The sequence below is a fragment of the Aythya marila genome, assembly GCF_965140915.1.
Source record: "Aythya marila genome assembly, chromosome: 1".
Lineage (NCBI taxonomy): Eukaryota > Metazoa > Chordata > Aves > Anseriformes > Anatidae > Aythya > Aythya marila.
This window is the reverse complement of record NC_139042.1, coordinates 165,679,610-165,707,426: the sequence shown is the minus strand read 5'-3', so window position 1 is coordinate 165,707,426 and position 27,817 is coordinate 165,679,610. Positions and strand designations below refer to the sequence as shown.

At 36.4% G+C, this 27,817-nt stretch overlaps 1 protein-coding gene across 3 annotated transcripts in view; it reads left to right on the top strand.

Moving 5' to 3' along the window:
• The window catches only part of SYT1 (synaptotagmin 1), a 356,515-nt gene that overhangs the window by 259,604 nt on the left and 69,094 nt on the right, over window positions 1-27,817 (top strand). For 2 of the 3 annotated variants that reach the window (XM_082756416.1, XM_082756417.1), the window contains exons 4-7: window positions 2,336-2,520; window positions 14,998-15,120; window positions 18,239-18,406; window positions 21,829-21,996. In XM_082756416.1, the coding sequence (XP_082612542.1) occupies window positions 2,336-2,520; window positions 14,998-15,120; window positions 18,239-18,406; window positions 21,829-21,996 (644 nt within the window). The remainder of the gene's footprint in view (window positions 1-2,335; window positions 2,521-14,997; window positions 15,121-18,238; window positions 18,407-21,828; window positions 21,997-27,817) is intronic. The other variant, XM_082756418.1, reaches the window with a different exon arrangement.

Genomic DNA, 27,817 nt, shown 5'->3' with positions numbered 1-27,817 from the left:
TTTCTATAATAAAAAGGTAGTATATTTTCTTTGAAGAGATAATGGGGAATTCAGCATAATTTTTGGTGTCTCTGATATTAATTTGGGGTTCATCTAATTGCATCACAAGAGCTATTGGGTGACATTAAATTACAAATAGATGAGAACAGACAATACATGACAAAAAACAAGCTGAGGTATCTGCAAGTGTTTAAAATGCTCCCCAAGGCACCCTACATTGTTCATGCTCCAGAGAACCAAGGCAACAGTGCCAGAATACCACTTTGCACAATAGTTTCAGCACATAGGCATCTGAACCTACACAAGCTTTTTCATCTGTAGGATGTGTATGTATATATCCTATTAACGCCCACATTCCCTGTCTCAATTCCTTGATTCTCCTAGCTTACCCACATTAGCTGTGCCCCTCCTCTCTTTACTCCCACAGTGCCATCCCACCCCAAACCTATCCCATACTCTTGCTGCTCCCCATGTTCCCTCACATCATGCTTTGAGCACTCCTGACAAGGCAGCAAAACAAATAGCTGATAAATTTAGGCACATCATTCATTTCATATTGTCAGAACTCCTAAGAATTAGCTCAGATATAAAGTACAGTGTTATATAAATACAAATTCAAAGGCCAAGTGTCTAATGCAGTCTAGGCACGTGCAAGAAGTTTAAATTTGAAAAGAATACACATTGCCTCTAGAAGGTAATGTTTTCACATTTGTGAGTGTTGGATGAAAAAAAAAAAAATTAGTAGGAGAGTCAGTTGTGCTACAAGGAGTTATCATACCAGATCTGAAGTAAAAATGAAATCATTAGTGCATGAAATACAGATTTTAAGATGTGATAAGTGCAGATCTAATGCAACTTTTACTGCAGAATTGCTGCTGCTGACTCCATAAAATACATCCCATAAACAGCTGTTAATCTGTTCACTCTTTATCTTTTAACATTCATTTGTTTAGTAATCAGTTCTCATTTGTTCTACATATGGTACATAGCTTCCCTTTTGTAGCAGCTGCATTTAATGAACATTTGGATGCACAAAAAGTATTACAGAAATTATTGTTTAACTATTTTTCCTACATTATTTTTGTATCTGTCACTAATAACATTTGAATAAAAGTTAGAAATATGGTCATTAAACTTAGAGTAGGGAAGGTTTAGGCTTTGCCCTCTTTCTGAACTGGTAAATTCTACTGGAATTTCCAGTGACCATTCCTCACAATCTGCTTAGCTTCTTTAAGCATTTAATTTTCTCTATTTATGCTGTCCATTCCCTTCTGTGATTCACTGATGTCAACATGTCAAATTTTATTCACTCTTCAGTTTTGCTCTATATCATATTACAGACCTTTAGGTAAAACAGTGAGAAAATAACTTAAAAACCTGGTAGAGTGAGTGTGTTTAGAGATTTTAGAAAATGACAGCTTAAAATATTCGAAGTTTCATTGGGTGTTCAGGTTAAATGTGGGCATCAGTGGTCATTAAAGCTGAGCTGAATGAAGACAATTCCCTCCTGGACTACTTGTGTTCAAGTTAATTCGTTTTTTTCCAAAACTCTGATTTTTAACAAGACCATTTTATCATAGTAAGTGTTCTGTATTATTTATTCATACTACAATTATGTGCAGCATCCTGGATTGAATGAAGTATCCGAACTTTGAACTGTGCTTTTCTTGGTAGGAAACTATAGGTGAAAATACAGTTATGTACTAAAACTCTGCTAGTGTTAGGGCATGATAACTAATAGCACAAACGCCCTTGGTTTGACAGTCCTGTGCCCTTGGTCAGTGTTTACTGGTGGCCTCGACATTCATCTGTTGTGAGGAGTCTGTGAGTCTGTCAGGTACAACAGTGGGCAGAGGAGAAGGGCTCTTCATCAAAACTTGACTGCTTGAAATGGATGCTGTTCTGAAAACAGGAAATTCCCTGTCAGTTCCACCCTATTCCACCATGATACAATGCCAGGTGGGATCTGGAAATGATTAAAGAAAGAAGCAACTGATTGCCTAAATGTGTCAAGCATTTTACAGATTTGCACAGTGTAAATATTTTGGACATATTGTTTTCAGATGGTCAATTAATCAAAATAGCTGCAAGGTAGTTTGATCTGTGTCACCTAGCACATAAATAGATAGATAAGTTAAATTGGCATTGTGTGTGCAAATACTTGGTTGGGAGAACTGTACTAATGACAGCATATTTTAGAATGAATTTCAGGTATTTCTGCAAGGTATTTTCTTTGAAAAAGGCTTAGCTGTGAAATAAATGTTCTTGATTCTAAATTTAACCCTACTAACAGTTTACCACTTTCTTTTTGTGTGTGTTTCTTTTTCTCTTCCAGTGCCACCTTGGGCCTTAATAGCCATAGCCATAGTTGCAGTCCTATTAATCCTTACCTGCTGCTTTTGTCTCTGTAAGAAATGCTTGTTCAAAAAGAAGAACAAGAAGAAGGGAAAGGAGAAGGGAGGGAAGAATGCTATTAACATGAAAGATGTTAAAGATTTAGGGAAAACCATGAAAGACCAGGTAAAGTACCTCTCCTTTTCTTCAATTCTTGAGTTGTATTTGAAGAATGTGTCTACAAAAATGTTTTGGTTATTGCCTCAATGTTGGCTTTGTGGAGAGGGGACTGATCGTCAGCATCTTCTCAGTAGTATCACAAACAAATGGATATGGGTATGGCATCACTGATAAAGCAGTCAACCAGTTTCTCTTCTCTGCTAAAAAAATGGGCAGGCATGTAGTGACTCATCTGGAAGGGACAAGTTTATTGACAGCATCTTGGCTGTCCCAAAAATGCAGTAAATGTGTGCAATTTTCAACTGTCCTTTTTCAGGGCTTTGACCAAGACCAAGTACAACATTTGTATATCTTTCTAGCACGGGTTCTGAGCATCAATGATAAACAAACAGATCTGTACTCTAAATCTCTTTTTACACAAAAGCATAAGTTCAACTGAGAAACAAACAACAATTTAGAGGAGAAAATGAGAAGCACAGAAACAAGGAAAAACAATCAAAAAGAAAGAGCATGGATCATTCAGCACCGTGATGCTGGGAGAATTTATTTTGTGTTAGAGAGGAGGAGATTAAAGATAGCAGAACGTACTTGTAGCTGTAAGTCAATGGAGTAACTTGGAGGAAAAGATTAGTATAATGTCCTTTGAGTAGTATCATTTTCATGAGGGCAAGAAAACTTGTCATTTAGATCTGTTTCATGCAAGAGAAGCAGAAGGTTACAGGACCTAATCCTCAGTGTCACAGACTTAATTAATATGTTCCTGAAAGAAAAAATATAAATATGTATGTGTATATATATATATATATTGCCAGTGTTTTAGTATTGTCCTTCCTGATGATTCTGCTGCTAAGAATTCATAAGGAAAACTGTTAAGAATAAACAGAAGAATGGGGAAATAAATGTGAAGAATTCATGTGTCCTTAATGTAATGCCATATTTCCTAAGCTAAGACAAAGGGCTGCATTAAAAAAAAAAAAAAAAAAAAAAAAGTTCTGAGAATAGTTAGAGAACTGCTTTGCAAAACTCTTCAGTAGGAGACTATTGTAAAGATATTACATGTGTCTGTGCTTCCAAACCAAGCCAGAGCAAACCAGAAATGCTTATCCAGCCAAAGAAAGAAGATAAAAGCAAGGTAAGGAATGAGTAGTTCCTTCAATAAGCTGGACACAATATAGTGTGTGAAGAAAGCTGGACTGAAAGCAAGTTTTTTAGTACAACCTGGGAACCCTGGGAACCTGGGGACTAGTGTAATTAGATCAAGAACAAGGTCCAAGAAGAAAACCCTAGAGTACAGTAGCTAGGTGAACAGAGCAGACCAGAGCCAGTGGTGGGATCCCACTATACAGTGATGGAGCAGCAATGGATACAGCTCATCACCCAGTCTTCAAGAGTCTTGGAACAGGTTAGCACGATTCTCCAAGTATGTGAGATATGATAGGAGGAAAGCAAGAAAGATGGGTGCGGAGACCTTGCAAGTTTGATGGCCAACTGCAGCTGGATCACCTAAGTGGAGTGTGAAATGAGCTCAGGTAAGGGGAGGAAAACAATGAATACACTTCAAAGGTGCAGAGCTATCAGAGCTATATCAAGTTTCGAACATCACGCAAGAGGGCAGTTTTTGTTATTGTTGCTAAGTGGACAGTAAGAAAAGAAAAATACTAAAAATTCAGTTGTTTCTTACCTGTTCATACTAGTTCATTGCAATAGCCACTACTGAAATGTTAATGTATTAGACAGTAGTTAAATTTTCTAGGTTATACACTACACCAAACTTTGGCAAAATTCATTACTTTCAAGCTGTATGTATCAACATTTTGTAGTGGCCATTGTACACACTGTCAACATCTGAGTGGCAAAGGAAAGAGTGAGGCTTACACTACAGCTAATAAAGGTCACACCAGTTGTAGGTTCCAGGTGTAGTCATGTGTCTACAGCCAGTAGGAAATACAAAACATATTTCCCTACAGCCATACCAGATTGTCTTACCACAACTCACAGACTCCTACACAGGTAAAGAGCAGAAGTAGCAGAGTCCCTTGCATCCACACTGCAAGTAGACCACTTCAGACAGCACCCAGGTACACAGTTTCAACCTTGGTTCCACCAGGAAGAAAGATGTTATTCATATGTCACACAGGTGTATTGAAGTGCAAAACTCCCAAGTATAGATACAAGGCAAATCCATACTTGGAAACAACCTTGTTCGAACACAGAATCACTAATGAAGATGCACCTGTTCCAAGTTCAGTGAGGTTGAGCTCAGAAGACAACAGAAATTTTGGGTTCTCCTTTGAAAAAGATTTTTGTATTTTACTGATTTTGTTTTCTCTGTATGACAAATGTGAAACCTCTTTTCTTTAAGCACCTTGGTTTAGGATTCAAGAATTCCCTTTATTTGAATTATAGATATTGTTCTGGTTCTTGTTATTAAGTAATTGTGAGATATTTCCCCACAGCCACACATGGAAAATCATATCGTCAATTGCTGGGTCACCCTGGGCTACTGTTAGCCAACTTCTTCCCATTGAAGCAAGCATAATTTGGAAGAACTCTTTGATTATGTTTGTGGAAAAAATCGTTGTGACGTTTGTTGTGTTCTACAAATGTTACTAATGATAACAAACTTAACACTTTGTTGTAGGATAAATAATGTACAATTTATGTGGAGGTTTTTTTTCATATTATTTAAGGCCACTGTTGCATCTACAGTATATTATTCAGTGTTTTTAATTATATTCGTTAGGACCTGGATAAATGACCACGGGTTCTTGGCAAATAAATATTTTAAATGCAAAATTGCATTATGCAATTAATATGGAGTTTATTTTTCATGGGAAAAAATGATAAAAAGCTGAATCATGGTTTCTTATCTTTCTTACAGGCAATCTTAAATAAGCAATATTTCAGTAAAGAGAAATGAACCACTTTAGAGGTTCTGCTATAAAATATAAAGGGTTAAAAAAAAAAAAAAAAAAAAAAAAAAACTTTTAGGTTTCTTTATAAAGGGCAATGTACAGTACCAAAGATCTGAAATGTTGTCAAAAAACAAAAAGCTTAGTTGTCATCGTTAGGCCTGAACGTGCAAGTGCTAATTACCTGCTGCCTTCAGCTGAGAGTACATAATAGCAGTTGATAGGCACTTGGCATCTTGCAAGATCCTAGTTCCCTAGGCAAACAGAACTTGAAAGGGAGCAGCATTTGGCAAATTGAAAGTATCAGCCTCTGAAAGTATAATTTCCATCTTAGCCTGGTTTCATTTGTCAAAGAGAACTTCTCCCTTATTTGTGCCCACGCTGACCTGCACACCCTTATAGAGCCATATAGCTTGACATAAGTAAAGATACTGCAAATTTGGTTGCAGTAAAGTTGGAGAAGAGATAAAATAAAGATTAAATTTTCAATCTTTAAATAAAATTCTACTGCAGGAAGTGGTTACTTATTCAAGTAGAGCACACAGCTCCATCAAGGGCTAGGGGGAGGGCATGATTCCTTCTGGAGAGGCAAATTATTATAAGAATGTACTACTGTAAAAAGGTCATTTCTCCGTGGTTTTTAGTAATGTTTGTATGTGGATGTTTTAATTTTTATTTCTTCCTTCTATGTCCTCCTTGTCTATGTTGTGTCTCATGACTGTTCTGGATTGTCACTTGCGGTAGGTTTATTTCACTATTTGGACGCACCTAGTCTAAAGCTCTGATACATATAGTCTTCTGACAGCGCTGGCTCCTCAGCTGAGATTTATATGTAGTAGCTTTGATACACACATCAAGAAGCTGAACCAAACTGATTGGGTATTTTCTCGGTGGGGGGGAAGCTAGCAGAGGTATAGAGAAAAGAGGTTGTCATTTTTTCTTTAGTTAAAATATTAAATCAAACTGTACTAGAAAGCTCAAGTTTAAAATTGATAGGCACCTAAAAATAACTTGCTAGAGTTACTTCCTTCTTGTATAAATGTCACCATATCAAAAGTAGACAAAAGCAGTATATATTTTTACTGTCTTTTTCTTAGTGTCGCTAAAATTATTGGTACTTCATGAAATTTATTGTGGGCTCTCCTATCATCTCAATATAGTGCACATGCTTTAAGTTCTTTATACACCATGCACATGCTTTAAGTGATCTTACTGCAGATTTCTGTTGGTGCACCTGAGTAACCACTATCGCTAGTGCTTTTATGAGATCTTCTCTTCACAATTTTTATCTTTGTAACTTTCCAGTCTCTGCCATGCCTCCAGCAGGGCTGCCACTACTTTTTCCCTCAAGGAAAAAAAAAAAAAAAAAAAAAAAAAAGCCCCAAACATCCAGTTCTAGACACTATTCTTGCTGCTGATTTATTGGGTCTGAATTTAATGCATTGATACTTGCTTAAGCACAGCCTGTGCTGATGAAAAGGAATAGACTTAATCATTTCAGTCATGAACAGCAACACTGAAAAAATAGTAAAATTTACCCCTATTGCTTGGAGAATGATTTTTGTGGTTGTCTGTACCTTTTATTAGGTCACAAAGCATTTGTAGAGAAGGAGATTTAATATCTCAGTCATTCTTCATTGCATCAAGGTGAAACACTGTCACTAGTGAAAGATCTTTGTTTTACAGTGGATGTGTCTGTTAGGCGAAAGAGGAGAATTTGTATCAGGTATATGTACCATACCCTGGAATATATAAAGTATGTACTTGACTGTGCTGCTGACTTACTGTGGCCTTCAGTCTATCACTGATTCCTCTGTATGCTTTTTTTCCCTCTATGTAGGCCTTCCTTTCCACTGGGGTTATGTACTAACTTCATCATAACTTCATCTGTTTAATTTTCATGTATTAATAGCAGTGAAATTATGGGGCATTATACAGTAATATGATAGTGAGTGTTGCAATTTCACTCAACCAAACTTCAGCATGTAATGATTTTCTTTGACTACTTCACCTTTTGATTTTAGCTGTTGAGCAGTAAACACCCTTTCCCTCATAGAAACAAAATACTGAAGGGAAAATCTTTTTAAGGTGCTCTCAGAAATGTTTCAAAGTAATGTGTTGACCTGTGAACTACCAGTGAAGAAGATACCAAAAATGAAGTTGGGGAAAATCTGAAACAAATTCCAGAGAGCCTGGATTTCCTTTGAGGGAACCCAAGCCTTTATTGACAGATATAATCCAATAGGATCTTGTTGGGGGACAGGAAGTCCATTGCTGGTCTTTTTTTCTGCAATATTTGCTTGTGTGTTTATTTGTTTTCCCTGTTGAATGCCTAGAGAATAGTCAGTGTATTTATTCCACGGTGCTGTCTGCTGGTCTCACCAAGCCAATTCCCATTTGTTGGCATCTTCAGCCCATGTTGACATTAATGTTCACCATGGCTTATCCATAAAGTAATGAAGTATCTCCTATTCACACTCAGAAAGACAATATGTGCTTCAGATCCAGTACAGTGCAGAAAACTAGTCAAAAATAAAGTGAACAAGACATTCATCAAAAACAAGAACAATAACTATACTGTAATAGTCAAAATGGATTGATTGGGCCCCATTTGTGTATTAATTCAACCTCAGGCTTGAGCAAGCATCCTGTTTTTTTTTTTCTTTCAACACATTTTTTTTTCAACACCTGTCTCAGAAACCAACTGTGCAGGATGCATAAAACTTCCTGAAAAATGTGAAAGCAGAATGTTTATGAAGATACAGTGCTATATATGAGTGTTTGTGTTCTGCAGGTTTTCTGCAATATTCTTATTTAGCTCAGATTTATATTAGACTTCAGAACCTGGAAATTATGAAAGGAACAGCTGTAAGCCACAAGTCTGAGTTTATTTGCATTCCTATCTCTTCTTCTCAGCCATTCACAACAAGACATAGAAGCTTGCTTTGCCTGCTTCCTTAGTTTCTTTTTTCCTCCTTTTTGTCCTGTAAAATAATTAATTACTTTTATTGTAACCTATTGTAATATTAGAATTATATGAAGATACGGATCCTACTCATTTTCTTACATCTTGTTTTCTATCCTGAAGGTCTTGCTACTGAAAGCTTCCATAGTTAAGATTTTTTTTCTTGCATTCTCTTGATTAAAGACCAGGTTTTGAACTCTTTATTCAAGACCAGAGTCTGCAGGTTTCTAATGAATGGTGTCTAGGAAATATGCAATTATTCTGTAAATTAAGTGATTTGAATCACACATTTACCTGTATCTACTGATTATATGGAGAGCTAAACTCTTACACTAAGTGCCTGAAGTTAGCAGAAATGAATAACCTACAAAAGGAACAGCAGTTCATATCAATAATGTGTGTATTTCAAAACCTATTGGTGTTTAAATTCCTTTAAGCAAAGGAATTTATTGTTTACAAACAAAATAGTGGATAATAGGTATGAATAGCAGAATAACCTTAAAGCATGAGAATATCTTGGGTCTTGACAAAGTACTGTTGAGAGGATGGTCAAAGATTATCTCTTTTTATGCAAATAAGCAAAAAGGACAGTTCTTTGCCAGCTTTTTCTTCTGTATATCAATGTGGCACCCAATAAATCATGTCTGGCTATATTTAGATTAATTTTCACTGTTAAATAGATGTAGCACTAATTATATAGTATGACAAATTTCTCAAACAGAAATAAATTTAGTACTCAGAGTGGTCCTCCCATGCCCAGGAGCCAGCTCTATCCCAAAGCATGTTTCCATCTGGCCCTTTGCCATTCATTTGGGGAGGATGAAGAACAATTGATTGAGCAGTATGCACTGGCCAAGCAGCCTAAATCTGCCTCCTACTCACAGCCTGCTGCATAGCAAAACAAACCAATGCCATATGGGAAGTGGGGGCAGAGCATGCTAGCATACTTGCAAAAATGTTTGCTTCTTTTTGTTCATGCACATGGGCCCTGTGTTAAAAGCACAGCCCTGACCCACCAGGTGAACTTCCAAAATAGGCCCCCAGGTTGAGCCTGACTGCATCTCTTTTCAGCAAATAAACATTGTCTACAAAAAAAAAAAAAAAAAAAAAAAAAGATTTGGGGACTTAGTTCCAACTTTTTGCTGTATTCCTCCATTGAACCAAAGGTAGTAAGTACCAAAGGTAGTAAGTACTTCAGTACCCCAACAATTCAAGGAGCTCTTAAGCTGAATGTGATGGCCTTGTGTCATTGAGCTCCTAAAGAATGAAAGCTTTTGACTAATCCAGCAGACCATTTAAAACCTGGATAACAAGCAAGGAAGTAATGTCAAAGCATCGCATCCTGGACACAGCAGGGTTGTGCTCATTCTGTGCATTGGTGTGGCCCACTGCTGATGTGTAAGGCCAACAGTCTTACAGCAGTAATGGCAAAGTAGATTTCACAGTGACCAAAGCCTGGCTCAGCCACTGGAAACCCATGCACAACATGCTCTCTAAATTAATTCATGGAGAGAAGGCAGATGCTGAAAGAATGAAATGTTGTCTTTCCTTCTGAGGGACTCTGATAGAGAATGTGTTACAATTGCAGGCTTTTCTGTTTTGTGATAGGGGATCAGCCAGGAATTTTTAAAGGCTTTTCTTTTTCCCAATAAAAATTGGCCACATCAGAATTGTGGTCTACTCAAATGTGAAAATTGATAAGAGGTGAACCACCCACCATTAGTGGAAATGCAGCCATTCCTAGGTGTGGACATCAATAGAAGGAAAAATTGCCTTTCTGATAAATTTGTTGTTAGACATGGCACAGAACATTCTCGCTACAAAATAATATTGTTTTCTTCCTTTCAACTCAGCAGGCATTGCACAAGCCTGAGGGCTGGGCATCACTCACATGTTAAGAAAAATCCTCCGCCCCACATGAACGAGAAGACTGATTGATAGGACAGATGTAAAAAGAACTCAGACTGCAGCATGCACTGTGCCACAAATAACCTTAGAGCACTCATAGTTATTCTTTCCTATCTAACATGTCTTCTGGTTTACTGGTAACTTGCTTCCTTAAAAGTGATACCACAGGTCACCCCTCAAATGTAAGCAACCTTAAAACACTGCTAAAAGTGTTTCCATACATACAACAGTAAAACACGTTGTTTCTGCTTGCTGTCCTCAACAGATTTCGAAGTAGGCATTGACAATGAGACACAAAGATAACTGAGACCAGAATCAAAAAGCAAAATACACCTTCTTGGTGTATACACCTTCTTCACATCCTTACAGTGACTCAGATGGAATTGTGGCCTCTGCTTTGCTGTAGAGAGGGCAAGAAAATACACTGTTGGGAGGGAGTTAATAAAATAATATGTAAAGCTTTTTAAATGCCCAGAATATCTTGTGGTTTGTGGTGAATAGCAGTGACAGGGCACGTAGCCGTTGGTGGAACTGAGCTGGAAGCAAGGGATGTTCAAAGAATCAGAAAAGCAGTGTCATCATCAAGAGGCTTCTCTTGAGTGCTGGAGTGGAGCAGGGAGGAAGCCCAGGAAATGCAAAAACCCACTGCAAGGTCTGGAGTCTGTAGAACTGTGATCAAAAGCAGTGCTTTGTTTTGTTCTTTCTAGTTTTTATGCAAAAGATTAAACTACAAAAAATTGAAAACGAAGCATTTTCTTTAACAACCCAGAAGAAAAGAGGAGACTGTAAAACCACCCTTAATTATGTTATGGAAGTGAAGAAAGAACCAGCAGATTGAACTGTGGATCTCAGATTGCTGTAATTTAGCCCTATTTGTTGTAGGAACCACTGCAGTGTAGATGAGCTTGGGAAAAATTGACTAAGCATGGCACAGAAACGAAACTCCTAATGGCATATGTAAATTTATGTCTGTACCCTTGGTTCAAACTAGTTACAGATCTCATTCAAATATGGATTAAATCAGAGGGTGCTCAAAGAATTCATTTTGTCTTCCAGCTCTAAGAAAACATATCATATATTGAATGGCTCTGGCACAGTCCTTGGCACAACGTAACTTTTCCCATTTGCTGATTTCATTTGATGTGAAAGCGTCACCTCACAATGAACCAACACTTTTTTTTGTACGTTCCTACTTATGTGTAAACATGCATTTTTTAGCGACTTACATACATGTAAGAGGATGTAGATTTTTCAGTGCTGTTTATTTCTGCATACATTCACTTGAGCAAATTTCACATTCATCCCAACATAGAAAAAATACGTCTGTTTACCAACATGATGTTATAACAGATTTTTGTGATGTGTATTTCACACACACATGCAGAAAATGTATTAAAATGTCATAGAATTAAAAGAAATAGAAGGAAAAGTAAGATTTATATTCCTCTGCACTGAAATCCAGGCTTTCTGATCACTGTCATGTCAGATGAAGAGGCTTCAGGAGAAAGTTGGCTTATAATTAAAAACATTTTACTGATTCTAAAACCAATAAAATATAGCTGCTTATTTTAATTGATTGTAGCAGTACAAAAATAAGATTCAATATAGTGTGATATAATGTATTATAAATTGTGGGTTGCAGTACTATTCCATTAAATATTGATCTTTCAGAAAATCTCAATATAAAATGAAAATCCCTGTGGATATTTCAAGTACTTTGAAGCAATCCAATTCTTCTTCCTCTTTGGAACACAGCAGCTGCATCACACATGAGAAACTTCTGTGCTTCCTTTGACTCAGCTTCTTCTTGAAGCATTGGCCTTTAGTTTGAAAGCAAATTCCTCTCCTGAAGGTAAAAATTATTATATACTGATTTCTTTAGAAATAACCATTTGTTATTTCTTCCCTCCCCTGACTCCAAAACCTTGGCCAAATCTGAACACCATCTTATTCTTAGTGTTTCTTAGTTCTTCAATGTATCTGAGTCAAGGTCAAGAACAATATAGCCACTCAGCTGATGTGAGTAATATGAAACATTTTCCATCTCTCCTGGGAAATAGCTTTCACCTTCCAATAGGACTCTGATAAGCTATGGAGAAGAGTTTCCCAATTGTGCAATGTTTTGTGCCTGCACTTCAGAACTCACTTGCAAGAAGGACATTAACTTCCCATTGTAATTTCTAGACATAGTAAAAAAAAAAAAATCACTCTGAGATACACACAGTTTTGGAACATCTCCCAGTTTGATCAGCTATGCAGAAGAGTATATAGTTTTTCTAGTGAGAGCATGGATATGTAATTTTTTCCTTGATGCAATAGTTACAGATGCCTTGTAGCTGGAAATTAACACAGAAGTTTCTCTTTGCATTCTCCATTTTATTCTTGAGGAAAGGCTTCAGGATTGTTCTGCTCAAACAAAATCCAGGTCAAAAGTAGATGTAATAGCAGAAAGGCCAGTACTTATCCCAGATACAGTGATATACTGAAGCTGTTTATCACTCCTTTATCATGGAGTCCTCTGCTAGGACAATACTGTGATGATTCAGAGCAGTGGATCCTGGAGTTAACATCCTACTCTGAGTTATTGCTTCCTGTTGTCTCCAGGCTCAGATCAATGTGGTTGTTTCAGTTCGACTGAGTCACATCTTTTTTTTGTGTGTGTGTGTGTGTGTGATCACAGAATCTCAACCTTATTTTTATTACCAGTGAAAGCAAGATGCTTGATATAATCACACCATTCCATATCCTGAAAGTCTGGTGTATGGTCCTGAAGGGGCTGTGCCCCAGACTGGCTTTGTTCCAACATTATCCTCTTGCCATAGAACCTATTAGGTTTTTAAGTGCCATCTTGGTTGTTGTGTTAACAAAAATGTTGTTGTGCCACAGCCAGGGAACTCACTAGCAGCTCAGCAATTAAAATAACTCAAAATAACATTAATATCAGGCAGTTCAGCCCTTCCAAACAGAATTGGTTTAGTTCAGAAGTATTACTTTTCCAACATTACAGGTGATTCTCATCTACTGTCAACCTTTCCCACCAACCTCATGCTGGTACGCCGTAATTTATGTTCCCAGTAAAGAGTCCATCACTCACTAACATTCAGGTATTTAACTGTAACCCAGCTCCTCTGCTTGCATAAATCAATGTTGTTGCATTGATTTCAGTTGAGCTATGCCAGCTAAATTTCTATCTTTTTTTTTTTTCAAAAAGTAGAAAAATAATTACTTAATACTGTACAGTTTTCAGTCTGACCTTTTGAATTTTAGATCCGGTTTCTGAAAAATAACATTTTCTACTTCAGAGATCAATCTTTCCTCTTACCACACCCACATAACTGTTGTGTGGCCCCCACAGCTTTCATGGCTGAGTGAGAATGTTAATGCTTTTCTGCATTTTTTTTTCTCACAAGCCACCTTCAGCTGTGGGTATTGCTACTTTCCAGCCTCGCTGCCTCTTCAGATATAGAGCTCCAGCTGCAACCTATTGTGTCTAAATGCTGTAGATTTCTTCAGACTGCCTCACATTGTGAAAAATAAAAATAAAAAATAAAAAAATAAAAAATAACAGAGCAAATCTTTTTCTTGCACTTAATAGTCTGTCTGTGCAAGATATTGAAGGTACTTTTATATTGTTCACACTATACTGTGCAAATCACAACTCTAGATGAATGCTCTCAGTATTGATTCTTTGCTTTCACAATCTAAATTTTATTTTCACATTTTCCTCATTTTTTCACTATTTTCTTCATCACTTTTGCCCATTTTCAGTTCTTACATGGTAAAGAATCTGCTTGAATAAGAACTACATTGTTAGGTACAGTTTTTTATGGTTTAATAATGGCATAAATTCCCTTTTTCACTGTGCAAATGCTTCTGCTTTCTGGTACAGCAAAAATAATGGCATTACTTAGTATTTTCATTATGTATAAAAACTAAGATAACTGCTGCATCCTTTAAAAATAGCAGGTTTTATATAATAGGCAAAACTGTACAGAGTTCTGTATTTCTTATGTTTGTATTTCTTTCCAAGCAAAGCACAATCAGCTTTCAATCAATTTGGTTCAGCTAAGCTTTACAGCAAGAATGAATAAAAGCGAAATTGGTCTCGGGAGGGAGGGAAAAGGAGAAACATGCACTTGCTAATGGCATGGTGATACCTCTGCTTCCATATTCATTCTAAATAAACATGAGAAATGTTTGGCATATGACTGTAGGAAGAATACATCCACAACACATGCTCTTTATCATAGCAAGCCTACAGAAGTGTGTTGCCAATTGCAAACAATTCACAGCATGCACAACTAGGTTTCACGTTGCCAAGATATCCTTAACTTGAGTGAATGCGTGACTTTGCATATTTAATAGCATGTTTGCCTCCTTGTGCCTCTTTAAGAGACAGTGTGAGCCCAGAAGAATTCTTTGATATCAAGTTGATATTTCCTTTTTACTTTCAGGTTTTATAACAGTTGTTGCTTGTAATATTTCAAGAAGCTTTCTTCCTACTTCCATTGCTTGCTTGCTGGTTTATAACATTTTGAGCAACTTAAATAGTTTAAATATGTATGTAAACTGCATACTTGGATTTCTGCTGTCATGCTTGCTTTTAATGGCTTCAAAATAGATTTGAGGACAGTGTCTGTTTTAAACCAGTGTTTAAGAGTTAGCCTTATTTATTAACTTTATATTCCTTCTTTCTAGGCTCTTAAGGATGATGATGCTGAGACTGGGCTGACTGATGGGGAAGAGAAAGAAGAACCCAAAGAAGTGGAGAAACTAGGGAAAATCCAATATTCTTTGGATTATGACTTCCAGAACAATCAGGTTTGAAACAGCCAACCTGTAACATTTCGATTCTCTGTGGGCAAGGGAAAATGAAGTTATACATGTAGATATGGTAAATATAGCTTGCACTGAATAAAGGGAGGAAGCAAGACTGAAGATTCATGACAGAAATATTACTAAATAGGTGTTCAATGTACTCTAAATTTGTACCTTTAATCAAAATTGAAGACAGTTTTATCTAATTTTTAATAACATATTAAAGTGTCAGCAAACAATGTAAAGCCACATTCTACTACAGCATTTACATGTAACCAATAAAAGATAGCTTCTGCCTCTGCATATTTAAAACACAAGCAAAAAGATGGAGGGGCAGGGGGATAGAGACATAAAATAAGTTGATTCATCAATGGGTCTTTTAGCAAGTTTGTAAGATTACCAGAAGTAGCTTTCTTTCACTGCATCATGTCATCTTTGCCCTACTAACTAGCAATCCCAAATTCTGCTGCTCTCCATGAAAGTACAGATATTTGCTAAAGACAACTTTGTTTGGAACTGAAATCAAAATGAAAAGTTCTGTCCTCCAAAGAACAGGACAGTTGGACAGGAAGGATCTCCAGCCAAGGACAGATATTAATTTCATGCCATACTCTGAAGATATTAAGACCAAATTTTGGCATACTTCCCCGAGTTTTCAGTAGCAACAGATAACATAATGTGATTTGGATGTACAATTGACCCATTCAACCAACTAATAGACAGATATTAAAGCTCATTGTGCTTAACTTCAGACCAAAGCACACCAATACATCTTACTTTTTCACTTCTACTCCATGTCTTTCAGTGAACTTGAAAATACACAGCCTGTGTTTTATTTTTGACAACTTCAGTCAAAAAAACACATCATTCTTCTCTGTTTAGTGAAAAAAAAAAATATGCTGAACTTAAATCCTTATTAATTCTCGTTCTTCATCTGAACTGACTTCCACACATACGTGTGATTTATTTCCACATTCATATTCTTTATTTTAAGCTGTTCATGGATTGCAGTGCACTTACATGTTACAACAGAAAGAAAATAAGAGAAATTTAGAAAAAAAATGCTATCAGCAGCAGGATATTTGCACAAAGCTATTATAATATTTCCCCCATCTTCTGACTCCCAGTATTTGTTTTTAAACACAAGAGATAAAAAGAGTTTGAAGCTTTTCAAGAACATGTAGTTAAAGGAGGTTTCCCTTGACTCCCAAAGAAAATTCTCTGGCCATGCACTGTGGCAAACTGATCCCCCTTGAAACCACTGTGAAATCAGCGTGAAACATTAAGCCCTTCAAAAGCAGAAGATCTGAAGAGGGGAGGAAAAGAAAGTTGCAATTGTGTTCTGACAAAGTGATTTCAGTTTCTTCAGAATATGAAAAAGAACTTTCTTTTTAAAGGAAATTTTGAGATTTTGAGAACTACATTTTACAAAATGACATAGGAGGGGAAAGCGACAAATCTCTAAAGTGTATAGTATGTAATTAATATAGTAAATTCTTTGAGTTATGGATTCCTATTTTATTTTGCTGCTCTAAAATGCATTTCAATTTGGAATTTGCCTGAGAATAGATTATATGAAAGAGTAGAATAGGGGATTTAAGTTGGCAGACTATGGTATAGTTTTGGTATTGCTTGAAACTGCAAACTAAAATTGTGATTATTAACAGGGTTAAGACCGAAGACAAGATAACCAAATTACTCTCTAGCATGATGCTTCAGTTTTACAGAGACAATTTTTAAAGGAGAATTAATTAATTAATTAATTGAATTATGTTTCCAGCTTGTTAATTAGACGGAATAGATTTGGTTTTCACTCTCTGATGTGAAAGATTCTGAGCCTATTCTTGTATTTATAAAATACTTTGCATCTAGAATAAGAACAAGAGAGAAGAGAAAAAGTGTTTCATATAGCTAAAGGAAAATGCTTCATGGAGCTTAAGAGGCCCATAAGTAGGAAAACATGCAGGCCATATGGAGAATTTACAATTGGAAAAAGGTAGTCCAACTTTGAGAAGACTCTCAGAAGGCAGGAATTTCTTTCCTACATTGACTATAGTGTTCTGTATTCTGTTTGTTAGAGCTTCTGATTCCAATTTTAAAAAATTAATCCATGAGAGGAGACAATACATTATGACTGAAGCACTGATTTAGAAGAAAGTATTTTCTGATTTTTTTTCCAGTTTTTAATCACTTGTCTCCAAATTGACCTTGAAGACTCGTTTGAATGTTTACCTTAGTTTCATGTCTATTAAATCAGAATTAAAAATATTTTCTTTCTCTTAACTCCATTATGCTGATGTAGCCTAATATACTCTGAGATATCTAGACAACATAACATAACATATGACTTCATTTGTAACAGTAAAAAATGACCATGGCATTTACAAGTTTCAAGTGTGCTGCAGTCCTATTTTAAAAGTATGTAAAAGATTTAAGAAACTAACTTTTCTGTCTTACAGTGAGATTAAGAATTGTTATTAGGATTTAGTTACCTTATGTCAGTTTTCATGGTGGGTGTTGTTGTGTTTGTTTGTTTGTTTGTTTTTAATATGGTGTCCTTAGACTACTGCCTAAACAAATCCACATACATATCAAGAGAATTTAAATATGAGGAAGACTGCAAGACCCATTTGTTTTCAGTAAAGCTCTACCTGAGGACTTCTGTTCGATACATCACCTTTTTGTGTTTTGGAGTTGGGGGGGGAGATTATGTATTGGGGATTTAGAATACAAATTTTGTAGTCAAAATTAGACATTCTTGATTGTTTAATAATGTGATTTCTATTCATGGTGCACAGCATAGAAAAATAATGCACAAGAGGCGATAGCAATTGAAAGTTATTTGATTGCAGTCTTTAAAAAGATGAAGTCTGTATTTAGCTGTAATCAGCTGCCCTTTGAAAACCTCTTTTCTGCTTAAACACAGCCTTTGTACCGTCTGCATCTGCCATAATTGGTTTTCATAAGTCTATAGTGTTGCTTTGCTTGCCTTCCTTGAAGGTCGAGGGGAATAGTTTTTCATAGACCAGAAATAGAGTGTGTATGTGTACTTGTCTGTTACAGTTTTTCATTTATAAATATATATTTGAAATTTCATTCTGCTGTTTTTCTGTCTTTTCAGCTTCTGGTTGGGATTATTCAAGCAGCTGAGCTGCCTGCATTAGATATGGGTGGTACATCTGATCCTTATGTGAAAGTGTTCCTGCTGCCTGATAAGAAGAAGAAATATGAGACAAAAGTCCACAGAAAGACCCTCAACCCTGTTTTCAATGAGCAATTTACATTCAAGGTATTTTTTTGAAAATTATTGAAACTTTTTATTTAGCTACTATGCGTCTCATGCTTGACCACAAAGTCAAACATCTTAGTTAATTAGTAACTGTGACATTTTTCATGTTGTAGAAACCTCTAATATTCAATCTTATGATGAAAATGGTATAGCTCAGGGGCAGACCTCAATAGTATAAAAGCATGGTTTGATTTTAGGCATTTCAGTTATCCTGGTTTATGACAATCTGATCCATATTTTATGGCTAGATGAAACTTACAAGAAGGTAGGAAAATTTTGACAACTGTCAGATGAATTTCACTGAACCAGCATTTTCTTTAAATTTCTTTGTAGTCTGATCTATGAATTTCAGTATATCTTTTTTTTTGCCTCAGAAATAGATAAAAGCTTGGGGAAGGTAAATAGATGAAGGACAGTATGGCAGATTAATCTTGCTAGTCAGTCATAGTAATCCTCTACCATGCTACTTTATATATGAATAGAAATCATATCTCAGGTTAATAATATACATATTAAATAAATGTAGCTATACCTTACATTGTAAAGTTTAAGTTGTTCCAACATTATCTCTCGATGGTATATTTCTTAAACTGTAGCCATACCTAAACCCCAGGTAAGTAAAGTAAAAGTACACTATTCATCATGTTTCAAAGGGCTTCTTCTAATTTACATTCTTTTGCTGTTACTTTAGGCCTTTCTTTCTATGCCCAATCTTATAAAGACAGCTACAGATTGAAAACAGGAAGAGTGAAAGATTCAGGCTATGTAATCATTCAATGAGAAAGATATCCCTGGAGGCCAGAACTACTACTGAATATATAAGCTTATGTTTTCCCTTGAAAATGTCCATAAAAATAATCTTTTGTGGGGAGTTATTTTTTCTTGAGCTTCCCTAAGAGAGTATTAAAAGGAAACAGTGTTATAAATTACAGATACCCATGCAGCTCACAAAAGAAAAGCAAGAACCAATAATGCTATCATCTAAGATGAAAACACAAAATATAAATCAGAGCATCCACTCCTGGACTATAATGTCCACTTGTTTTAAGTCACATCATAAGAAGCAAATTTTACTCTACTGAAAAATGTGTGTTTTCCAAGCAAGACCTGGCAGAAGTGTTTAGGTGCATCCCAATGTGGTACTGATCATCCCCTGAGTACTGTGGTCTGTACTCAAGAGAAAATTCATGGAGCATGCCAAGTACTATCATTGTTCTGGGACTACAGTAAAAGAAGACAAGTGACCATTTAATTAGTGCTGCAACTTTAATAAATAATTTCCCTGGGAATTACTGACAGCATCTCACTTACTTGGGCAGAGTCTTACTCCAGTGACCCACTTCAGGTGGGTCACAGCTTCTGCTGGCAGCCCTCTTACACATCTCTCAGTCAGAGCTGCCCACAGGGAAACCCAGGGCTTTTTATTACCTTCTCCGAGGACATAGCTGTGAGCTGTCTGCCTTCCTTCCAAAGAAAGGCTAATGTGGAAGAGATGAGTAGTTTTTCTTCTGTATTGCATCTTGATACCTGGACCTAGGTCCAAGATTAGGATCTTCTTCAGGTAGTTCCCTGCATTAGTCCCCTTTCTTTTTTTTTTTTTTTTTCCTAGACACCCATGGTGCCATTCCAGGGTTTAGGTGTTCATCAGACTACAGCTGTCTGAACTGTATACCTGCACTGAGCTAGTGAAAGGAAACTGAGAAATCCTAGCTGGGTTGTATCAGTCTGGAAAAGACAAAAGTGTTTCTCCCCAGGCCCACAATGGTGATTAAAATGATTCCCAATGAAAGGCTCCTGCATCTGTCCCAAAGCAGAGAGAGGGTTTGTGTCTGGAAGGGTGACTTGTCTGTGCCAGAAAAAGACTCCTATATGTGTCTTTTAAGCAAGGTCTCACCTGCACTAAGAGGCTGAGTACCTCTGAGCACAGCAGAAAGCAGGGAGAGGGAGCAATCCTTTACAAGGGCTGGGAACATCCTTGGTTGTCCCGAACAAAGCTGTAGGCTTACGCTGCTTTAGAGGTAATAAATGGAGGAAGCATTGCCACTAGATCTTCTTTAAAAATGAAGCTTCACTGAGGTCAAGTTAATGATAAAAAGTGAATGACAATGTATGTAGTCTTTTCCTGCATTCTGAATGACCAGAATCCATTAGGCACTATAGTTAACTGGAGGAGAAAGAAGCTTTAGAACATTTCTCTTCTGTTTTTGATGCTGCATAAAAATAAAAGTGAAATTATTTAGAATTTTGCCTTCCACATAAATTTGTCTTCCATAGCTTTTTAGAAGCTATAAATAATTTACAGAATCAAAATAGGCTTTGCTGTAATATTTATTTACTTTTATTATAATACACAACCCTGTACTCATTGAAATTATTGTACTCAGTAATGGAAGCTGGAGCTGGCTCTCAACTTGAAAAGCTTCTTTTAAACATTACATAAAATATTATGAAAAAGAAAAACTACTCATGTCATTCTTAAGTATTTTAAAGAGCAAGCAGAAACTAAACAGTACCAAAGGACTATAATCCTAGGGTTTAAACAGACCAGAACATATAGCGGTTAACAAGGCCAGTGACAATGCCATGCTTTCAGTTCTCTTCTTATAGACAATTAATAGAGAAATGTTTGCTGAAACCCATGGAAACCATTTATACTTGCAGAATATATTCATATTGACCAAGTGTTGAATATAAGTCCAAACAATTCCTAATTCATTTTTTTTCCAGACAGCCACTCAAGTGTAGCTTACCTGAACTGCACATCTTCATCTGAATATTAAAAATGTGACTCATAAACATCCAAACCCACAGCATCTGTCTGAAACACATCAGAACAGCTGGAGAATTAGTCAGAAGTTGGCCTTCTGCCACCACAATTTCTAACTGTACACTGTGACTTATAGGCACCTAAGTGTCTGCAGTGTGAAAAGTATAATAATGAAAAATATTCCTTGGCAAGTAATAGGTAGTGGTACTGTAAGAAAACTATTTAGTGTCTAATTACTTTGTGTCAGATACAGTAAGGCAGATCTGGTTTTTTATCAGTCTGTGAGCTACCCATTTCTGAGTGATGACACTTGATTTATTGAGGAAAAGACACCACTGTGTGAAAAGTTCATGTGTCTTCAGTGCAAATAATTGGGCTTCCTGTTTCAGTCTCATCACCCACAATATAATTTGAAGTAAAATGAGAAAAACCTGTGGAGTGATGAGTGAGCTGCCACATTGTTCTATTGAGTGCCATAGCCTGGTCTTGAAAAATACTGCATCTGGTGACTCTGAAACAAATACACCTCATAATTTTCTCTGCTTTTCAATTTACCTGAGATGACAGCTGATAAACCAAAGAAATAGATTTGCATTGTAGTGGACTGATCTTTATTGTCTGAGATACTGAGTTTGTCATTCTCTCTTCTTTACAGGTGCCATACTCCGAGCTGGGTGGAAAAACTTTAGTGATGGCAGTTTATGACTTTGATCGTTTCTCCAAACATGATATCATAGGGGAATATAAGGTTGCAATGAACACGGTGGACTTCGGTCATGTCACTGAGGAGTGGAGGGACTTGCAAAGTGCAGAGAAAGAAGAGGTAAGAAAAATTGTCTGGTTCTATTTTTCAGGATACTTTTTTACTCAGTGGGAGAAACAGTCAAACTAGCAACATATTTTTTTTTTTTGCCAAGACAGTTCCCATCTGTTATCAGCATTTCTCAGACTTACTTCGCCTGATAAATTTTGATAAGCATCTTTTAGAATACTCACTGAAAGGTACATTCTCCTTTGCTAATCCTATTTTCAATCTTTTTGATACTTTATGCAACATATTAAGGGAAGTTTTCATGAGTTTGACTTTTTATTGAGTTAGAGCACTTTGGATACAGAAAATTTGCATTTAAATGATAAGAATAGTGTACATTTAGGCTTTTTTGTGGCACTAATTCTGAATGTTTGCATCTCGAAGCATCTTATTGCATATAAAGATAATAGTAGGTTTTTATTGAAATACTTTACAATTTTATTGAAATTCTATGTAATAATATCCATTGATTAGAATATGGATTTGATAGGTACCTTGGAATGAATTACATTTTTCTCAAATATTAATCACTTTTTATTATTTTCCTCTCTGTGCCAACATCCAATACATTCATTATTTAGTGTGTGTAATGGTATGTGTACACAAGATGCTTTTTGGAAATATTTCACCACTAAATTTTGTATCCTGTGAGGCTGTTCATACTGGCACATCCACCTTTTTGCTTGTTATAAGACTATTTTGTGCTCAATTTTTCATTATTTTTCCTTTTGATTGCTACGTAATGTCTGCCCACTCATATTAGTCAGATTACACAGCATGCTAGCATGCTTCAATTCTCTGGTGAGAGAAGAAGGAATCTGAGTCTGCATTCCTCGTCTAATTTAGCTAATAATTTGCTCTGGATTCGAACCACAGTTTCTATAATAGAAGGGACAATCTCTGGATGAAATCTTAGTGTAATACAAGTGAAAAAAATATATGAATACTCTGTTGAGACTACAAGTTGTGAAAAATAACAGCAAATGCTGAATCATCCTGCCTTCTCAGATTTTCAAAATAGTAGATTTCAATCTTGCCATTTTGAATATTTGCTTTTAAAGACTGTATTTCCAATGAATTTCTTCCACTGTGCATTGATTTGAAAGTCACTGCTACATTAAGACTATTTTGCATGGAATTATTTCATTGAGACAGCATTTGCATGGCTCTCTTACTGCAACTGACATTGGTAACCAGGCTTTATGGTACATTTTCCTTCCAAGTACAGAGCTAAAGATTAAAAGGCACAATTTGGAAAAGAAATCTCTACCAAGAACCAAGAGAGTTACCTCTGTCAGTAGTTTGGGGAACTGTATTTCACAGAAAATGTCATTCATATTTCCAGATTTGACTACCTCACCACCTTTGATGTTCCAGCCTCTTTGCTCAGCAGCAAAAATGCCAAACAAATTCCAGTAGATTTTATGCAATAACTAGCAAGGGACAGAAAGGACTGGAAGAGGCCCTATCTCTATAAACCCATTATTGGCTGCCACAGCAGACCTTGAAGAATTCATGGCAGATGTACCTCTGACCAAGCAGTACTCTGGCTCCAGAATTAACAAATACAGTACTGCACATGTAAAGGCTAACATGATTTACATGGGGTAGATGTATAGCAACAGAAACACGTGTGTGTCTTGACAGTGACCATAAACATCACATGGCAGCCTGCCTTACTAATTGTAAGAAAACATGATAAAATTGAATTAAAACCCTAAGCAACTGGATTTCATCTAAAATTGTATGACAAATGACTATTACCAAAAAATCTTCTGTAGACTATTCTACATGTTGTAATTGCATAATGAATTCATCCCTAAAAAGCACATCTGTATGTAGTCTGCATTATTTGAAGAATGACATGATTTATTTTCTTTTTAGCCCTTACAGCATTTAGTTAGGTTTGTCTGTTCTTAAAAACCTACCACTAACTAGAATTCTAAATATGTAGGCAATTAAGGATCACATACCAAAATATCCTTAATGTCTTCATTATGACCTGAAAATAAGATTTATGCCAAAGCACATCAGTGGCAGTTGTCACTAATCACTTTGAAAGAACCATCTAGGTGACATCATTCAAACTGAGTATGAAAATCTTATTTTTATTTCACTTGATGTAGAATTCAGTTGTTGCACATCATAGAATATACAATTTAATTAACACTGTAATCATAGAGGGCAAAATCATTTTACGAGCTGTTACTCTTCTATTTGCTCATGAAGCTGTACAGTACTTTCCATCCTTTCTTCTAAATGAGCTTGAAATTGATGTCGGAGGATGAAGGTTTAATGAAATATTTGAAGCTCTAACTCTCACAGCCCAGCCATTTGAATGCTGTCTCTCTGATACTCCATTGTCTTCTGGGAAAGGTCTTCACCATATATTCACCATATTTATGTTGGTGAATCACTTTGAAGGTACAAGACTTTATGTAAGTTTTTGCTATGACTGAGATAGAGCTTTGGAAAAGTATGAGTCTGTACAATGACTGCTAAATGTTGGGGAGGCCACTGTTAACAAGCTACATACCTTGAATCCTTTTTCCCTAGCTGCTTTGAGCTCCACTGTCTTTGTGAATATGTGATGGTGATTTATCTAGTAGTCCTTCAGTCTCCTATGACTGAGAGCATAGGAGGGAAGAGTGGTAGATACTGAAAGATTATTCACTTTTGCCAAGTCTGACATATAATGGTTTGGGCACAGAGCGTAAAAAAACAGATGATAGGAGTTTGCTCCTCTGTGTCATCTACCAGATGTCACTGCCATTAACTTTATCTGAGTACACACTGCATCCAATATCTGTTATCACTCTGGTACAGAAGGCCAGACAGACCTCTTCTTTGCTCACAGCAGTATGAATCATACCGAGAGTCATCTCCTGCATACTTCAACTGATTTTTCTCCATCCATTTTGTTATATTGGCACTTTAATTGAAAAACTGTTGCAGCAAGCATTTAAATGATTTTTTTAGGAGTAGGGGCAATATGAGGAAGAGCAGAAACAATTCTTGCTCTTGAAAGCAGTGGAGAAGCAGAACCTTATTTGATGGGAATAAGAAACTTTGACCTGCCACTATCCACCACCAAGACTTCTGCAGACCTCTTATGACTGCCATCACATAAGACTACATGCGTTATATGACAAGAAACCCACTGTGGATGAATTATCCGATGCATGCGTGTTTGTATCACAGTGGGCTGTGATGTGTATATTTTGTACGTGGCTTCTGAGGTGTGAATCTGCTAGAAAACAAGCAAAGTGGACAACAGCTTCCCTCCTACATGATGCACAATCCCAATCAGGAGACATGCTACAGTACTGCCTTGCAGATGGGTGAGAAGCAGGCAGTCTGCAGCTGGGGAGTGGAAGAGCAATTCTGTGAAGCTTGACAAGTGTGTTATTCATGCGGATTATTCTTCCCTTCCTCCTCAAAAAATAAAAGTTGAAAGATGGAGATGGAAAAGTAGGCCTGAAATGGGTATATTTATTTAATACCTCTGTAAGTTTCAGAGAAGTTGGAGACTGACAAAACTAGTAAGCCATCTAGCTTATTGAATCCTCAGCACTGAAACTTGCAGAAAGTTAAGAGGAAAGGACATTTTTACAAATGTCACTGTCAAAACACAGCAGCAAATCACTGTCATTTGCCGTTATATCAGAGATGGACAGATGATCTAATGGGCCTTTTCCTATCTCTAATAATAACACTTAGCTCTTGTACAACTTTGCAGATATCATAGTGCTTTGCAAAAAGAAAGTATCATTATCCCTATGGAGATGCTGTCAGAGTGTCAAATTTTAAAATGTGAGGTCTCCGTTATTTAGCTGCATATTATATTGGATCACTATGTTTTCTGTATGATGTTCAAGTTTTCTCAAATTCCCTTCACCTTACACCCAGTTAAAACTCTAAAATGTTAAATTTAAGGGTGTTTTAATTTTCAGATTTTGTGGCAGAATTACATACTGTAAATGCAGGATGTTGAATATGCATCAACAGCTGTCCTAAAGAACAACTGAATTTGGTAATGAGACAGGGAACAAAACTGAAGATCTTAATAAGAGGGAGATAGCTAAAATTTAAGAATAAGCAAGCCTGATATGAAATTAATCAGCAGTCAACTAGTTTTTTCTCTTTAAATTGAAGATATTGAAATCTGCAATTTTAAAGATAAAACTATGTGACTTAAGTAGAGCAGTGTCTATACTGTTTCAGACTATTAGAATTCTGCATTTCTTTTCTCACCTTTCATGTTCAAACTGCTGACAATCCCCCTGTATACATTTGTTGAGTATTATGTTTCTTTGCTCCCTCTCTGGAAAAGGCACCAAGACTTAGAGGTCAGAGGCATTCTTGTTTTATAACAAAAAGAATGTAATTGGCTTCCCCAAAACAAAAAAAAAAGAGAACTTGTCTTGATTCACCTCAGACTCTCTGGCTTTATAGACATTGAATTCAAGTATAGAGGACAGTAGACAAGAAGCAGGAGTTGGATAATAGTGTTAAATTCTGTCTGTGCAAGACCCAATTGATTCTGGGTAGTATTCTCTCTCAGATCAGAAAAACTTGTATTGCATAACTGTCTAAATCATGCTTACTCCATTTGACTCTCAAGTGTGGAAGGGCATCTTGAGGTTAAACTGCACTGACTCTTGGTACTCTATATCTCCTAATAATCTATACACAAAACAATATTAATAATGGTTCTAGGCAAGGCACATTCCTAACAACCTTGCCAAAAGTTATGACACAAAAGGAAGGAATACCGGGCAATTCCCTTCTTCATGTTAATGTTTGTTGTTGTTTGTTTTTTTCTTAATTGCTCAAATACAGGTTATTTTAAAATGTTTAATAGAGGAGAAAAGCCAGATCAACCAAGGAGCTCAAAAGCATTTGACTTGGATGTTAAACACACAGAAGCATTTGGGTAACAAGGTTCTGGGGAACTTTTGGAGAAATATGCTGAGAGGGATCAAAATCATCGTAAGAGATCTTTTTATGAAGTCTTAAGCAGAATCTGTATTGCTTAGATGCTGGAAGCATTCTGCCAGATACATGCAGGTGATTCATTCAGCTTGTTGAGGTATCAGTCATTTGAATGAGCTGAAGTATATTCCAAGGGGAAGAAACTAAGACTGCACCATAAAGAGATGTTTTGGTCTGAAGCATAGAAGGAATTCCAGAGAATTCAAACATAAACTCATGGTACTCCCAGTTATAAAACTCTGCAGTCTGAGAGGGTTTGTAAGCACATGTGCAGAGTCTGCTGATTGGCATGGAAGTACCACAGAACATGCCATAAATGAAATTCTCCTGTATTGTTCTCCACACGGACTTTTATGTGCCTACTTATTTTTCTGACTACCAGCACTAGTGAATACATTATCCAGAGGCAAAAGTTGCAGTTCTCACTGGGATTATAGGCAAAAGATTTGCAGTAGTTCAAGGTGATAATTTATTTCTTTTTCTTACCTCCTTTTACAAACTGACAGAGTAAGAAAAATCATTATGTGATTGCTGCTACATTTTTAACAGGCAGAAAGAACAACCAGCTCTCGCAAAGAAGACATTTTTCAGGAAAAGGTTGAAGCACAGTGTGGGACTATGGTCTCCTCTCATTGTTGTGCCCACCCAATTTCAGACTAGAGCATCTTCGTTTCCAGAAACACCAGAGAAAGATGTATTTTTAAAAAGGTTAAAGACAAAGATTTAGCAATAGCAGTCTGAGAAAGAAAAGGGTTAGTCATTTTCTTAATTTTTTTCCTCTGTCAACTCTTAAACACCAATTTAGACCATGTCAGGGATTACCATAGTAACCATTTAA